The 17,593-nt window shown below is 38.6% G+C and overlaps 1 protein-coding gene across 1 annotated transcript in view; it reads left to right on the forward strand.

Annotated features, from left to right (window-relative positions):
* The window catches only part of TRIP13 (thyroid hormone receptor interactor 13), a 28,867-nt gene that overhangs the window by 6,138 nt on the left and 5,136 nt on the right, over positions 1–17,593 (forward strand). Inside the window, exons 7-13 of the mRNA XM_034416372.3 lie at positions 3,596–3,686; positions 4,077–4,149; positions 4,670–4,733; positions 9,218–9,304; positions 11,549–11,655; positions 16,134–16,287; positions 16,551–16,663. Coding sequence (XP_034272263.1) covers positions 3,596–3,686; positions 4,077–4,149; positions 4,670–4,733; positions 9,218–9,304; positions 11,549–11,655; positions 16,134–16,287; positions 16,551–16,663 — 689 coding nt within the window. The remainder of the gene's footprint in view (positions 1–3,595; positions 3,687–4,076; positions 4,150–4,669; positions 4,734–9,217; positions 9,305–11,548; positions 11,656–16,133; positions 16,288–16,550; positions 16,664–17,593) is intronic.

Genomic DNA, 17,593 nt, shown 5'->3' on the forward strand with positions numbered 1-17,593 from the left:
TAAGTTGCATTTTATCAAGTTTCTAAATGATTGATTATGTTTGAAACAATGTAATTTATGATTTATCAGATTGACAAAGTCAATGTGGCTAGGTATATGGAGATTTTCAATCATTCAGGTCACGGTTGTCCCAAAAAATGTTTTACCAAAAGGCAACTGGACTTTCTTGAGGTTTTTTTTTCTTCGAAAACATTTTGATTCTCCTCCAAGAAGCTTCTTCAGTTCTAACTTCAATTGATCCAGATTGGGTCAATCTGACTATGTCAGATTTTCTTCATTCAAAAAGATGCCTTTTTTGCAACAACGATTTTACAGGATCAGAACTTAATTATTAATAAAGGAATTTCCCATCCCATGATGATAACAAGTATTGTTTTAATAACTTTACTTAAACTACTTCACTGTGTTTCCTGGCATTTATTTGTGTCCTTGAAGAACTAGGTGCTTCCTGATCTCAGCAAAATAAATAAATAAAATAAATAAATAATTTTATTTCTATATCGCCCTTCTCCCGAAGGACTCAGGGCGGTGTACAGCCTATTAAAAACACAAAGACAAACATCAGTTAAAAAATAATTAAAATTATTACATAATTTCGGCTCAGATTTTAAACCCCAAAATTTAAAACCCAGTTTAAAAATCATTACATTGACAGCCCGGCTTGGCGGAACAACAGGGTCTTGAGGGTACAGCGAAATACACAGAGGTCGGAGATCTTACACATTTCCTGGGGCAGTTCATTCCACAGGGCAGGGGCTCCCATAGAGAAGGCCCTCCCCCTGGTTATCGCCAGCCGACATAACTTGGCTGATGGCACCCTGAGAAGACCCTCTCTGTGGGAGCAAACTGGCCAGTGGGAGGCTGTTGGTGGCAGAAGTCGGTCTCGAAGGTACCCGGGTCCTATGCCATGGAGCGCTTTAAAGGTGGTAACCAACACCTTGAATCGCACCCAGAAGACCACTGGGAGCTACTGCAGCTCGCGCAGGAGGGGTGTCACGTGGGCACAACGGGTTGCGCCCATAACCACCCGCACGGCCACATTCTGGACCAGCTGGAGCCTCCAAGTGCTCTTCAAGGGGAGCCCCATGTATTGGTATTACAGGAGTACTAAAAATAGAGTGGAATTCAGGGTAAGGATCAGATATTTATTATTTTTTATTTATTTAATTACATTTCTATACCGCCATTCTCCTGAAGGACTCAGGGTGGTGTACAGCCATATTAAAACAAACCCATCACAAAAATTAAAAACCGTTAAAATAATTAAAGCAATTTGTCCTTTTTTAAAACCCTTAACTAAAACCCCTTTAAAACCAATTTAAAACCCATTAACATTAATTTATTCAGTCAGGCCGGCTTGATTGAACAATAGAGTCTTCAGAGCACGACGGAAGGCACGGAGGTTGGGGATCCTTCTTATATCCGGGGGCAGCTCATTCCTTTGGCAGGAGCCCCCACAGAGAAGGCTCTCCCCCTGGGGGTCGCCAGCCGACATTGCTTGGCCGACGGCACCCTGAGGAGGCCCTCTCTGTGAGAGCGTATAGGACGGTGGGAGGCATTCGGTGGTAGAAGGCAGACCTGTAGGTATCCTGGTCCTAAGCCATGGAGTGCTTTGAAGATGGTGACAAGCACCTTGAAACGCACCCAGAAGACCACTGGGAGCCAGTGCAGCTCGCGCAAGAGAGGTGTTACCCGGGAGCGACGAGTCGCTCCCATAACCACTTGCGCGGCCGCATTCTGGACCAGTTGGAGCCTCCGGGTGCTCCTCAAAGGGAGCCCCATGTAGAGAGCGTTACAGTAGTCCAGACAGGAAGTGACAAGGGCGTGAATGACCGTGCGTAAGGCATCCCGATCCAGAAAGGGACGCAACTGGGAAATCACGCGAACCTGATAGAAAGCCCCCCTGGCCACGGCCGTCATATGATCGTCTAAAGACAACCGCGTATCCAGGAGGACACCCAAATTGCGAACTTGGCTGAAAATAAGACTCCGTTCATTCTGTGAAATGCAGTCTAGTTTACAAATACATATATTACAATACTTAAATATCAAAAGCTATTTCCCTTTTATAGGCTAGTCATATTTGAAAGAAGACAGTTTGGAAAACATTTCCTTTTAATTAGGATCTGCAACAAATGAGTGAAAGTGTGAAGTTGAGAGTGTATATAGTTTTAAGATAGTTTTAAAATCACCTTCATTCAGATCTATTGTATGCTCGCCCATTCTCTTAATTTCATAATACAACATTCCTATTTTCAATACATTTTCCATCCACAATCCATTAGAACCTTACTCAGTTTAATAGAATAACAAATTGGAAGGGACCTTGGAAGTCTTCTAGTCCAAACCCCTGATTAGGCAGGAAACCCTATACCATTTCAGACAAATGGTTATCCAATTTCTTCTTATAAACTTTCAGTGTTGGAGCATTCACAATGTGTGGAGGCAAGTTGTTCCACTTATTAATTGTTCTAACTGTCAAGAAATTTTTCCTTAGTTCTAGGTGCTTCTATGCTTCATTAGTTTCCACCCATTGCTTCTTGTCCTGCCCTCAGATGTTTTGGAGAATAGTTTGGCTCTCTTCTTTGTTGCAGCCCCTAAGATATTGGAACACTTAGTCCTTCTTTTCATCAGACTTAATACAGAGAGATAGAGAGAAAGAAGGAAAGAAAGAAAAAGAGAAATAAAAAAGAAAGTTATTAATCTTAGTTGTACTTGTGATATGGCATTAAGGAAAATATTCTTTTTTCTTTTAATGGCTCATTTCATATATTTTGGAAACGTTTGTACATACATTACTTTCCAATGAGTGAAAAGGATATTTCTTTTCTGAAGGGAATCCCATGTAACATTTGTACAAATACAGTATTCAATTTTAAAAAGCTAAATTATCTAATTTAGGATTACGTATTATAAATTCTCCATTCTTGAATCCTGAAGATACAGGCATTTAAAAATGAGGATATTGAGAAAGTCTAGGTATTTACAAGAAAGATATAATTCATAAATGGGAACGTTATTTTATTCCCAAATTCCATCTGCTTTGATATAATTTGATTTGTCCCCCAAATCTTAATCTATATGTGTGTAAAATACCATACTTCCATTGCACAAAGAGGGAAAAGGGTTTGGGGAAAATAATTATTTACTAAGAAAAGAATTAATTTCCTATTCTTATTTTTACTTATTTCATTGTTTTAAAAATAATACCAGAAAAGGAAAAAGAAAAATCACATAGATAATTATAATATAAATGCATACATTCTCAAAGAAAAGATATTGCATGAAAACTGCTTTTAAAAAAGTTAAGATGCAATAGAAAAAGGAAAAATAAACAATGAAGTATAATATCAGCAGCTACAATTTTGTCAAAGGCTTTTTCAGTATTTGATGATAAAATTACAAGTGGATCTTGTTTTTATTCAAGTCTATTAAATCTACAACAAACCTAATGTCTAATACTTTTATTATAATGTCATAATTCTCTTATGCCTTAATATCATTGGATTGATTTGCTGTTCTCATTGATGGAAAAAATTAACAAAATGTTCAGTTTTGTTTTGATACGCTATTTTCTCTTTTATTCTTTAATTAGTTATTAAATTATGTGACCACATCATTACTATTCTCTGACCGAAGTGTTGATAACAACTTGATATCATGGAACAGAGTTATTCTACTACATGGTAACTATCATCTTTTTAATTAAAAAGTATGTAGCTAGAATACTTCAGTGTAATGCTTAACTTGTAGCATTTTGTAAGCCTGGGAATGTTTCTTCTCAGTGGCTTAAATAATTTGTAGAATAAGCCTTTAAGAAAATCCATATTATTTCTCCTGTACTGTAATACAATGGAAGATGAAGCAAAATAGGCGGCAATATAAATCTAATAAATAAATAAATAAATAAAAATAATCCCAATTATTGCTTTGCACTGTGTTTTCATATACTGAAATACTTTGTGTGACTTGTCACTATTGTGAGACTGTTGTACTTCAGTAGCAAATGCTATCAGCATGTGGCAGGAAACATGCTGAATTAAGTTATTTAATAATATTCTATATTTTGATTGTAGGTCCCCCTGGTACTGGTAAAACTTCTCTTTGTAGAGCAATGGCACAGAAGTTGACTATTAGACTATCACATAGGTAATAAGTAATGTTTTCTATATTCAAAGTCAAAATATCATCTAATTCACAAGATAGCATTTCAACATTAATTTGCAAAGGTTAAATATTATTGTACGTACATGGTTCTTCTTTTAATGTGGAGTTTTCCCATTTGGACATTATACTATCCCTGTTGTGCAACTGCTGCTTCCACAACAATGTAAACAACTTAATGAAAACAAAAGTATTTGTGAATTTCAGAGCAATATAAATGAAATATCATGACCCATAATAACTCTGTAATTGTTAATTCCTTTGAGCCTGGTTATTTTTCCTCATTTAACAATAGTTATTTCAGGTTGACAAAGTTGACCCTCTTTCAGCTTCATTTGTTTTAGTTAATTCTTAAAGTAAAATAATAAATGGTCAACTTTGTTTTAATCATCGCTCTCTGCATAACTCTAAGACTCTTGGGAAAAGTATTATCGGGTCTAATACTTTATAAAGACATGACAGGAATAATCTTTGTTTTAAGAGTTAATTTTAATTGAACTTTTAGGTACTGCTATGGACAGTTGGTAGAGATAAATAGTCACAGCCTTTTCTCTAAGTGGTTCTCGGAGGTATGTATTTATTTATATATATATATATATATTTGCAGATGTTGAAATCCCATTTGTGATTTCTGTGGTAAGTTCAATTGCTAGGGAATTTAAACTCTTATCTTGCTAGATTTTCGTGTAAAAATCAATTATCATATCTTAGTATAATGAACTTGTGTAATGAATGGACAAGCCTTATTCATTCCAGAATCTGCCACACATTGGAAAAGTAAGCAAGCTGAGTCAGTCCAGAAGTCTACTTTGCACAGGTTCACCTGGTACACCAATTGCTCCCCTCACAGTCACTCATGCCCTTGTCACCTCATGGTTAGATTATTGCAACACGCTCTACATGGGACTACCCTTGAAAAGTGTTCGGAGACTACAGTTGGTCCAGAACACAGCCACATGAGCTGTCATGAGTGCACCTAGGTACACCTACATTACACCAATTCTCCATGAGCTGCACTAGCTCCCTATTGGTATCCGGTCACAATTCAAGGTGTTGGTTATTACCTTTAAAGCCCTATATGGCTCAGGGCCAGGTTATCTTCGAGACCGCCTTCTGCCGCATAGCTCCCAGCAACTGGTAAGATCCCATAGAGTTGGTCTCCTCCTGGGCCCGTCAGCTAAACAATGCCGCTGGTGGGCCCGTAGGGGAGGGCCTTCTCTGTGGCTGCCCAAGCCCTCAGTTACCTCCTGAGGTCTGGACCATCCCCACCCTATTGGCCTTCTGAAAAGCGGAAGTGAAGACCTGGCTTTTCTGGCAGGCGTAGGGCCGTTGATCTCGCTCTTATGATCTGGCAAGATCCGGCCATGAATGGCATGAATGAGTTTTTAATGTTTTTAATTTTTAAATGTTTTTTATAATGATTTTTTAAAATGTATTGTGAGCCGCCCTGAGTCTTCGGAGAGGGGCGGCATATAAATTGAATTAATTAAATTAAATTAAACAATCAAACAAGATTTCCATACTTTTGCTCTCCAAATAGGATATGCCTAATAAAGAAGGGAAGGGGCAGGGGATAATTCATACCCTTCCTTTGGGCTAAAGAGAACAAAAGTTTAGTTATTTTGGAATCCTAATCTCAAGAGAGGGTTTTTTTGTATATACGTGGTTTTGCTGGAGCAAAACCAAAAAAGCCCCCTCCAGAAATAAAGGAGAAAGAAATTGGGGGGGGGGGAGGAGCTGATAAGAGAGAGAAAATGGGCTTGGGGGAGATTTTGAGGAGAGAGCTCTCTAAGTGAAACAAATGAAGATTGTTGTGTGATAAATCTTGATGGAAGAGTAGGGAAAGGCTGGAATGGAATTTGATGTAAATTATTCTTTAATGGCAGAAATCTATTTGCTCCAATGTATAGGTTCACCGTAAGATTTTAACTTATATTTTATGGGACCTGTGTCTGCTTAATTATTTCTTGTAACTTTTGTAATTAAATGTTATTGTTCTTAAACAAAGCAAAATCATTTTTATCTTTTTCCAGCACTTTAACCTTTGGTCCTCAGGTCTCAGCCACTGAATCTGTGAAATTTATTACAATTTGTGGTACATCAAGTCTTGAATGTTTTGTGCCATTTTACATTTTTTAAATCTTAGATCATATCCACACATCTCAAACCTATTAGGAAGTGATGCTACAGAGTTTTTTCATTTTTCCCCATCCCATTCCACTTTATTATTATTGTTAAATATATTTGCATGTCATTGCAATGAAAAGCAACTCTTGGCAGGCACATAAAAATATTACATAAAACAACCCCCATATAAAAATTTAAAAATATAACAATATAGCAAAAATAAAGGATAAAAGGGGGTAAAATTAACAAACTAAAAGAAAACGTTATCCTCAATAATATCATAATCAACATTCATAGCAGTATGCCAGATGAATTTAGACCTGTTACCACAATGGTAAAGTAGGAAAGTATTATGAAACCTTTCCCATAGCAGGAGGTTGTGCCAACAATCTTTGGGGAAAAGAAAGCAAATTTGAGACTTCCTATCTTTCACAGTAATCTTAATATATCTGCATAATACAAATGGCCTGCAGAATAGTGAAAAATTAAGTATTTTTCCAAATGGTGGCAAAGTCTTCATATAAGTAGGTCTTGTTTTATTTAAATTTTATTCAAATAGGCTTTTTGTTATATTTTATTGTTCTCCACATTTCATACTTGGTTGGATTTGTTTTTTATTTCTCCAGCATTCTTTTAGTGTCTTTCACTGTTTCCTCTTGGAGAGTTCCTCTGAAAACTGAGGCCTTCCAGCATCCATGGAGTTCATACAAGTGTACTTCAAGGATGTTATCACTAACTCATTACAGGCTGTGACTAAGCCTTGGTCAGATTATTCAATACAGGGTTTTAGAAATAAACCTAAGTTTCCTCCAGAATATAAAAGCTTGGGCCGACCAATCAAACAGACCCTTCTTCCCTGCAGGGGAATTACAATATACAGTAATAATCTTTTTCAATGAATTCCCTTAAAGGGAAACGAGAATTCTAATTATAGAAATAAAAGATATTTAGAGTAAAATATTTTTATTTTATATATTTTTTGCTTCGAAGAGTTTTGGCTATAGGCTAGTTAAAAAAAAAGTATTATATGATATATCTCAATGTTGGCATTACAAAAAAAGCAGGCTATTTCCAAAAAAAGAATACTGTATTTTCCAGCATATAAGATGACCCCCGACTTTTCCTGTTAAAATATAGGGTTTGGGCTACACTCGCCGTATAAGACTACCCCTCTTCCAACTCACACCAAATTAAAATAAAAAAAAATAAAAATAAAAAATTAATAAAAATACACAACACAACACAACTGGCTCACCCACAATGTGCTAGACCCAAAATGGCCCCTGCAACAAGCAGGAACCTCACACAGCCACCAAAAGTCCCAAAAACCAACTTTCACACTTTACACACACAAAATTCCACATACAGCTTTGTGAGATTTTGAGTGTTTGTGTAGTTAGAGTGAAACACTACAGAAACACAAAATCTCAGAAAGCTGCACAAATTTTATTTTATTTTATTTTATTTTTATTTTTATATAAAAGCAGCTAAATTTAAAACTTCCTAAACTTTAAATGGCTAGGTCTAAAAAAAGAACAACTAAAAAAAATCCCAATTAACTATTTTTTTTAAAGCTCCCAAAGGGGAAAAAATCTTACCCAATAGAACAGGAGTCTCCAACCTTGGCAACTTTAAGACTTGTAGACTTCAACTAGCTTTGCTTTGCTGGCTGAGGAATTCTGGGAGTTGAAGTCCACAACTTCCTGCCTGCTTGATTGCAGGCAGGGAGATTCAGTTGCTTGCTAATGCAATCGATTGCAGGCAAGCGAAACAAGGCAAGCGTTGTGACTAGCAGCTAAGGTAAGCAAGCTGGAGGGGGGGATTTTTGCTACCAATTAGCAGGCAGTCAGAGCCATTTAAAAGAAAAAACTTTTTTAAATGGCTCTGGCGATCCAAGCTGAGTTACCTGATTAGCAGGCAACTCAGCTGGGATGGTCAGAGCTTGGCTCGTCAGAGCCTTTTGGGCTGGTCTGCCTGGTTTCAGAAGAACGACATCCAGAGTATAAGATGATCCCTGACTTTTGAGAAGATTTTCATGTGTTAAAAAGTCGTCTTATACACTGGAAAATACGGTAAATCAGCAGAACAACACAATTCAGCAGGCTAACACAAGGGCCTGGCCTAACTCCCTTTTTAAATTGTAAATTTTAAATTTGTCTTAACCATTGGGGGTGTTTTTAATTTGTCCCGGGCCAAATTATTTAATGTGGTTTTATACTGTTTTTTAAATTTCGTAATCTATGTGTTTTATTTTTGGCTGTTCACCGCCCTGAGTCCTTCGGGAGGAGGGCAGTATATAAATCTAATAAAATAAAATAAATAAATAAAATAAATTCAGTCTTATTACTTTTTTCCGAAATCAGGGTAAGTTCAAGTAGATATACAATATTTAGAATTGTAGTCACAATGCAGTTTATGTGTCAAGAAATAGTAATCTAGGGTGTTAGAAGTAGGCCGGCTCCATTTGCGTCTAGTCCATTTGCATCTAGTCCTATGCTGTTCTACAATTTTGTTTCTCCTTTCGCATGCTATAATTTTGTGATTGCTGAAATACAGTATCTTGCATGTTATTTCTACTTTTGAGAGGATTTCCACTTGTCTCTTCTTTGAGGAAACAGTCATAGTTAAGATTGTATATATGAAATCTACTGTTTCAGCCATGCAAAATATGTATCAGCAACAAGTATGCAACAACGTTGCCTTGGGAATAAACAATAATCAACTTAATAATAATCAGTTAAATTGTAACCCTTGTTAATACCCTATACCCTAGCAGGGGTGTCAAACTCGATTGCGTCGAGGGCTGGATTGTGACGTATTGCGACATTTTTTGCCTTTGTGGAGCCAGGGTGGGCGCCAGTTTGACAGGCCTCCCTTACAGGGATAAAAAGTATTTTATCAATTTATATACTATGTTTTTTTTTAGAGTGGCAAACTTGTTACAAAAATGTTTCAGAAGATTCAAGAATTAATTGATGACAAAGATGCCCTTGTATTTGTACTTATTGATGAGGTACGATTATAGTAGTACTTATATTACCAGTATGTGTATTACAAAATTCTATGGGTTTTTTTTTCTATTAAAATCCAAGCTAGGCTGTATGAAGGAAAATAAATCAGATTTTAATTCATGCAGAGGCTATGGGTAATTCAAAATCCACCTGTGCTTTTTATGGGTTACATCCTCAGGTTGAAGTCTGAATATGCTCATGATTCTGCCTGTCTTTGTTTGCAAATTTAAATATATATACACTTATTCATAAAGATATTACATCAAATATATTTGCATAATATATATTTTAATCTGAGTTCTAATTTATATTTATAGCACAGATTCATAGGCCACCAAACTCAGAATAATTTATGGCATCTTGCAAGTAAAAATAAATTAAGTTCAGTTTAGGCACTGACAGACTGCAGACTAATTTTGAGTGGCTTACAATAGTATAGTATAGCCTTTATTGTTATTGTACATCGTGTATACAACGAAATTGGTTTTAGCCTCACTGGTGCATGACAAAAAATACAAACAACATAAATAGCATAAAGAATAATCCCTATGCAAGTAATTAGGGGGGAAAAAGAAAGAAAAAGAAAAACTAGTCATACGTTTCCGCGTATGCGTAGAGTGATTCTGGTTATGTTTAAGAGTCTGACAACCCAAGGATAGAAACTATTTTTAAATCTATTTGTTCGGCTGGCTATGCTTCAGTGTCTTCTGCCCAATGGTAGAAGTGCAAAGAGATGCTGATCTGAGTATCTTCCTTAGTCGGATAAAGCAGCGAGACCTGGCGATGTCATCCAGTAGTGTTAGAGGGCAAACAATGGTTTTTTGTGCCGAATTGATCATTCTCTGTAGTGCCTTCCTGTCCTCAGCAGTTAAACCAGCGTACCATACTGTAATGCAGTATGTGTGGACCGATAGAATAAAATAGAATAAAAAAATAAATACAATAAAATACAATAAAAAAGACCCACAATTATGATAAAAAAGCAAGATGCCAACTGTGGTCAACAATATCCATGCATACAAATATATTCAATATTCCCTCCCTCCAACCACTCTAGCCCAAGGCCTGGGGGAAGAGCCAAGTCTTTAAAGCTTTTCAGAAAGCCAACAGGGTGAACCACACAGGCCCCTCCACTCCACAAAGGAAGGACCTAGGGAGAAAAATCTACCTTATAGTCCAACATTGATTGTGTTCCAAAAGAAAAGAAGAGAATCACCATAAAATCCCTGGACCCAATTCCAAAGAATATTGTATATCAAAAGCCACAGAGAGATCAAGGGGCACAAGAATTGATTCATTAGCTCCTGTCTATCCCTATCTCCACATCTCTTCCCTTTTCGCTGCCCTGTGGAACATGGCCAAGATGGCTACTGAATTCTGCTGTTGCCCCTATCACTATCTTCAGCTGATCTTCACCTCCCTCCCTTCCCTTGTCTGCCCAGGCCAACCCTAGCCCAGTCTGGAGACACAATCTCTCCTATGGCCAAGCCCTTCATTGCCTCTCCTACCCAAGGCCTGGCCAAACTTTACCATAGAGATCATGAGCAGCAGTAGCGCTTTCCCCTGGGCAGACCCAGATTATATGGTGCTTTCATAGGCAGGAATTTCACAAGCAAAACACATACACATTCCAGGACCAAAGCAGAGAGCAGCATATTACAAAGATGGAGCTGCAACTAAGGCCACCCTAAAGGTGGGGGGGAGAACATTTTTTATTGTTGACATTTGTAGGATCCCAAAATCTCTTTTCTCTTTTCTATTCTTTTTTTTCTTTTTTTTAAACTTTATTCTAAACAATTATATGGTTTTCCAACTCCATCAAAGTAAGTCTGGGCAAAAAAATAAACTCAGCAAAACCACTTGGAGGTCAAGGTTTTTCTCTGCTGAATTTTCAGGCAGCAAAGGTTGTTTGTTTGTTTTTTTAGAATGTTCTATTTTAGATATTCACTGTTGTTTTAATTATAGTAATATATAATATTGTAAATATTTTTTTCTTATTCTGAGGCAGAAAGAATAGAAATGGCACATTGTTTAAAACAGGGCTGTCAAACTCCAGGCCCATGGGCCAGATGTGTCATGTGCTGGCCATGCCCACGGCCAGTTTAGCAAAAGGGGGAAAAGTCCCGATACATCACGTGATGCTCTCATGACGACATGAGTTGCCACCCCTGATTTAAAAGTTCAGGCAGAATTCTTTTTTTATCCTAAAAATATGTACGAGATAGCAACCTTTTTTTCTTTTGCAGGTGGAAAGTCTTACAGCTGCTCGTAGTTCTTTTCAAGCAGGTACTGAGCCTTCTGATGCCATCCGTGTTGTAAATGCTGTACTTACACAAATTGATCAGATCAAAAGGTAATCATTAATCATTACCATTTATTACAAAAGATTAAAAACAAAATAGTCTATCTGGAGGTAAAAAAATATTCCTTCTTTCAGAGAAACTTTTGGGGAAAAAATCAATTAAGTATATTTTAGAGAATATATATAATTATTAATTATATAATAAACTCTGAAAATTAGTGGTTTTGCTTGATATAATTATCCTATCCATTATGTTTAATTATAATTAATTATTCTAATTACTGTATTTTTCAGAGTATAAGACGCACCTTTTTCCCCCTAAAAAGGGGTGAAAATTTAGGTGCGTCTTATGCACTGAATGTAGCCCCACCCACCCACTGGCCCCCAACCTTTGGCCCCTGCCTCGCAGCAGTTACCTCCTTGTAAGCAAACAGCAAGAAAAAACAGCTCCTTTCAGCTTCAGCATAGCCTAATTAGCACAAGTTGATTGGATTGGCCTCCCAACTCTCAGCTGATTTGCTGTCAGCTGTTTTGCACAGGGCTCTGCTACTTGCTGCAAAGAGGTAAATTGCTGGAGCAGATTTTTTTTCCTTGTGCTAATCAAGCTATGCTGAAAACGAAAATGAAAGTAAAACAGGCTGTTTGCTGAAACAAGGCAAAATTGCTCAGAGGCAGAGGGAGATTTCTTTTTCTTCTTTTCCTCACCCAAAAAGGTAGGTGCATCTTATTTATTTATTTTTTGATTTGATTTGATTTGATTTGATTTGATTTGATTTGATTTGATTTTTATACCGCCCTTCTCCTAACAGGACTCAGGGCGGTGAACAGCCGAGATAAAACATAACATATAAAATTTAAAAAACAGTTTAAAAGACATTAAATAGTTTCGGCTCTCAATTTAAAACAACCCAGTTAAAACCAATTTCAAATTAAAACCGAAAGGATGGGATCAAGCCAGCCCAGCTAGATGAAATAGATGAGTTTTCAGGGCCCAACAAAAAGTCCGGAGGTCTGGTATCATGCGTATCTCTGGGGGTAGGTCGTTCCAGAGGGCAGGTGCTGCCACAGAGAAGGCTCTCCCCCTGGGGGTCGCCAGCTGACATTGTCTGGCCGATGGCACCCTGAGGAGGCCCTCTCTGTGCAAGCGAACTGGCCAGTGGGAGGCTATTGGTGGCAGAAGGCGGTCTCATAGATACCCCGGCCCAAAGCTATGGAGCGCTTTAAAGGTGGCCACCAACACCTTGAAGCGCACCCGGAAGACCACCAGAAGCCAGTGTAGCTCGCACAGGAGAGGTGTCACATGGGAGCGCCCCGTCGCTCCCATAATCCCCCACGTGGCCGCATTCTGGACCAACTGGAGCCTCCGGGTGCACCCCAAGGGGAGCTCCATGTAGAGACCATTGCAGTAGTCCAGGCGGGAAGTGACGAGTGCCTGAGTGACCATGCGTAGGGAGTCCCGATCCAGAAAGGGATTCAACTGGCGCATCAGGCGGACCTGATAAAAAGCCCCCCTGGCCATGGCCGTCATATGCTCTTCTAAAGACAGCCGTGCATCCAGGAGAATGCCCAAGTTGCGAGCCCTCTCCGTGGGAGCCAGTGATTCGCCCCCAATAACCAGCGATGGCACCAGCTGGCTATATTGGGATGCCGGAAGCCACAGCCACTCGGTCTTGGAAGGGTTGAGTCGGAGCCTGTTTCTCCCCATCCAGGCCCACACGGCCTCCAGGCATCGGGACATCACTTCAAGAGCATCGTTGGGGTGGCCTGGGGTGGAGATGTACAGCTGAGTGTCATCAGCGTACTGATGGAACTCCATCCCAAAGCCACGGATGATCTCACCCAGCGGCTTTACATAAATGTTGAACAGAAGGGGCGAGAGGACCGACCCTTGCGGCACCCCACAAACAAGGCGCCTCGGGGTCGACTGCTGCCCCCCTGCCAACACAGATTGCGACCGGTCAGAGAGGTAGGAGAACCACCGCAAAACGGTGCCCCCCACCCCCAACCCCTCCAACTGGTGCAACATGATACCATGGTCGATAGTATCAAAAACCACTGAGAGATCTAACAGGATCAGGATAGAGGAGCAACCCCTACCCCGAGCCCTCCAGAGATCATCCACCAACATGACCAATGCCATTTCCGTGCTGTGCCCAGGCCTGAAGCCGGACTGGAGTGGATCTAGATAGACAGCTTCATCCAGGTACTGTGGAAGCTGCCACGCCACCACACTCAACAACCTTCGCAATAAAACGAAGGTTGGAGACTGGACGATAGTTAACCAAAACAGCCGGATCCAGAGAGAGCTTCTTGAGGAGGGGCCTCACCACCATTTCTTTCAAGGCGGCCGGTAGGACACCCTCGCTCAAAGAAGCGTTAATAATCCTCTGGAGCCAGCCTCCTATAACCTCCAGGAGGAGCCAGCACCAACCAGGAGGGACACGGGTCCAATAAACATGTGGTCGCGTTCAGCTGTCCCAGAATCCTGTCCACGTCCTCGGGAGCCACAGGATCAAACTCCCAGATAACACTCTCAAGACCTGCCTCAATCATCCCATCCAGACTTGAGGGGGCAAATGAGGGGGCTGTTATACTCTGCTGCGTTTTATACTCCAGTGCGTCTTATACTCCGAAAAATATAGTATCAAACAAAAGCACTAATTTTCAGAGTCCATTTAAAGTTGTCAAACCTCATTTGCCCCATAACTGAGTACCATTGGTACTAGGGTGAAATGCCGAACTGAGGCCTTGCGTTGATCCAATAGCCGAGAGAAAGTTTCTCCAAAATCGGGCTGTAAATTGCACCCCTCTATCAGAAATAATACGGCGGGGTACCCCGTGTAACCTATAAATGTGTTGTATAAATAGCTTAGATAGCTTACGAGCTGAGGGTAATCCTCGGCACGAAATGAAATGAGCTTGTTTAGAAAATAAATCGATAATAGTCCAAATAACTGTGTTCCCATTGCTGTCTGGCAAATCGACTATAAAGTCCATCCCTATCTCCTCCCACGGTTGGGTAGGTGTGGCTACAGTCTGTAGTACTCCCAAAGGTTTTCCAGGGCGGGATTTGGCCAAAAGAGCTGAATAAGGCTGTAGCTGTGTTTTGATTGCGTCTCACACGGCATTCCTGAGAGGAAATCGGCGCTACATTACACCAAGAATGGGGCGTTTATATAGCCCATCTTTCCATTAACCCATTAGGACCACGCCCTTATTTATTACCACGCCCCTCTTCTAGGGGCGTAATTGGTCTTCAGCGTGTTCTGGAAGGTGCTGCCGCTGTGTCCTCCGGAATGGCCATAATTTGTTGTGTAGAAATAGTGAGAATCCTTATCTACTCAAAACACTTTCTTGAAGAATGAAAACTTGTCTCATGATAAAAAATTCTGTGTTCGGAATGGCTGAAAAAGTTGATAGAGTTAACAGAGATGGCAAAATTGACTGCTCAAATCCACCCTGCTTTTATATAATAATACATACTAGCCATTTCTATAACAACAAATCTATCTAATCAGCAAAACCCAAAGTCAAAGTTTTATTTAAAGTCCAAAAGCAGTGTCCAAGTAGAAACAAACTTGTGTTCCCTTCTTTAATTAGAGCAGTCGATTTAAATCACCAGTAAAAAAGGCTTGATATAAATCAACTCGATTTAAATCATAATTTTAAAAGAGCAACTGTCATTTCTGTCCAGCTCCTCTGACCCGTTGTTGACTCACCAACAGTCCCATTCACTTTAATGGGATGGCTGGTGATGCGGCAGTGACACAACAAGGTGAGGGATGTGGCAGGCAGTAGGTGAGTTGATGCCCATTAACACATGCTGCCATGATGGATCTGAAATGTCAGGTGCTCTTTAATATTATATTTATAAACTGCTTAGAAGGCTTCACTTTCATTTTTACTACTTGCCCTTCCTCCTCACACTTCGAGACTGGTGGTACAGATGCATTTCTCTTCAAACAATCAATACAGTTTGTAGTGTACATAGATTTGCAAAACAATGGGATAAAGGATTATTTCTGAACTTTGTTTTATGTTTTATCTCATAGTTACTGTGAAATTGCTACATAACTAAATTCCATTTCATGCTGAATAAATTAAATTATTAATGTATCTTAAACAGAAGACTATATTTAGATAGATTTTTACTCCAAAAGCATTTTATTAAAATAAATTTGATAAAAATAAAAAAACCCTGATTTTTAAAAAATCCAATTTAATTTTTTAAAAAAATCTGATTTAAAAAAAATCATCAATTTTAATCCACCCTGTATAAAAGTAAAAAGTTGAGGTTTTATGTTACTGCCTTATTCTACTGCATCAAAAGGACTCAGAAGTCAGTATGTTTCTTTTTCTTTTCCCTCTTACCCTATACTTTTTTCTCTTCCCCCTTTCCTCCCTTATTTTCATTTTTCTTTGTACTTCTGTATTTTATATTTTGATAAAGTAATAAAATATTTGAATCAGGAAAAAATCTATATTCCTTAAGTATATGAAGTTACATTGTTGCAATTGTGATTTTAAAGGTATCCTAATGTGGTTATACTGACGACTTCAAATATCACAGAGAAAATTGATATTGCTTTTGTAGATAGAGCTGATATTAAACAATATATTGGGCCACCTTCTCCTGCAGCTATATTCAAAATCTATCATTCTTGCATAGAAGAACTAATGAAGGTAATTTCAATATTCTTAAAATTCTTAAAGTATAATTCTTATCCTTGAAGGGATTGTATTTAAATAAATTTTATTTTTATTCTTGCTTATGTATTTTTTCTGTGTATTTAACTTGCACAAGGAAGCAATGCCTATTCCTTTTTAATAACTTCTTTGCTTTGAATGTGGTCTTTATATTTATTGGATTGGGGGTTAGCACTTTTTAAATAACTGATTTTTAGCTTTATATACATTTTTTGTAAATGAAAATTTTTTCTCCAAAGTGCCAAATAATATATCCCCGTCAGCAACTGTTAACACTCCATGAGTTAGAGGTGATCGGTTACTTAGAAAACGACGTGTCAAAATTAAGTCTCCTGTTAAAAGATATTTCAAGGTATATATCAGTGCTTAGTTTTGCTGACTTTTTGTTTTGTTTTAAGCTTCTTTGTGATTATTGTTCCATAACAATATTGTTCCATAAGATCAAACACTGTTTTCAGAATCGAACAGTCAAGACCTCACATTCTAGATAATGCCAAATCTGACATACCAACCTATGTTTTTGCTACATAGATAGAGGGAGTTGGAAATGTAAGTCTGGAAGAAGCCCAAGTCAGAGGGTGTACCACCATCTGATACTGGCAGGGAACTGAAACAAATAACACCTCTATTTGGCTAGATTCAGCTTCATTTCATTCAGACCATAACAGCCCCCAAGCACTGGATCAACCCTTCCACTGGGTCTCCAGCATGACTGGAGTAGAGATGGAAAGCTGTATTTCACTGTCTACCTTTAGGTCTGGAGCCAGATAGTACCTGGGAAGAATGTTTTTCAAAAACTGAGAACAACTCAGGAGAGCTTTGCCTCTTGCTAACCAAATGGATCTTTGTGATAATGTCAGTAAAAGTTCCCTTCCTACAGGTAGTAATAAATTCATGAGACAGACGATCTTCCCCCAGCGATTAAAAAACAATTAAAAAACTGACACATTTTACAATATTTAGCTATTTGTATGCTAGGGAAGAGGGATGCCTTTGTATCAGTCTGAATCAGTTCCTGGCAACTGTCTGGACTATTTCTGGGAGTGTGGGGGGTATGACATTTTTCAGAAGTGGTTTGATATTGCCACCTTCTTAGGGCTGAGAGAGAGTGACTGCCCAAAGTCACCTAGCTGGCTTTGTGCCTAAGGTAGGGGTAGAACTCATAGTCTCCTGATTTCTAGCCTAATACTTTAACATTATACTTTCTGATAATTCTTTCTGTTTCATAATTTTTTTCTGATTAAATAATTAAAGTACAGCATAGTATCGATGAATCCTAGTT

This window comes from Pantherophis guttatus, chromosome 4 (genome assembly GCF_059756535.1).
Source record: "Pantherophis guttatus breed Tessera chromosome 4, ASM5975653v1, whole genome shotgun sequence".
NCBI lineage: Eukaryota > Metazoa > Chordata > Lepidosauria > Squamata > Colubridae > Pantherophis > Pantherophis guttatus.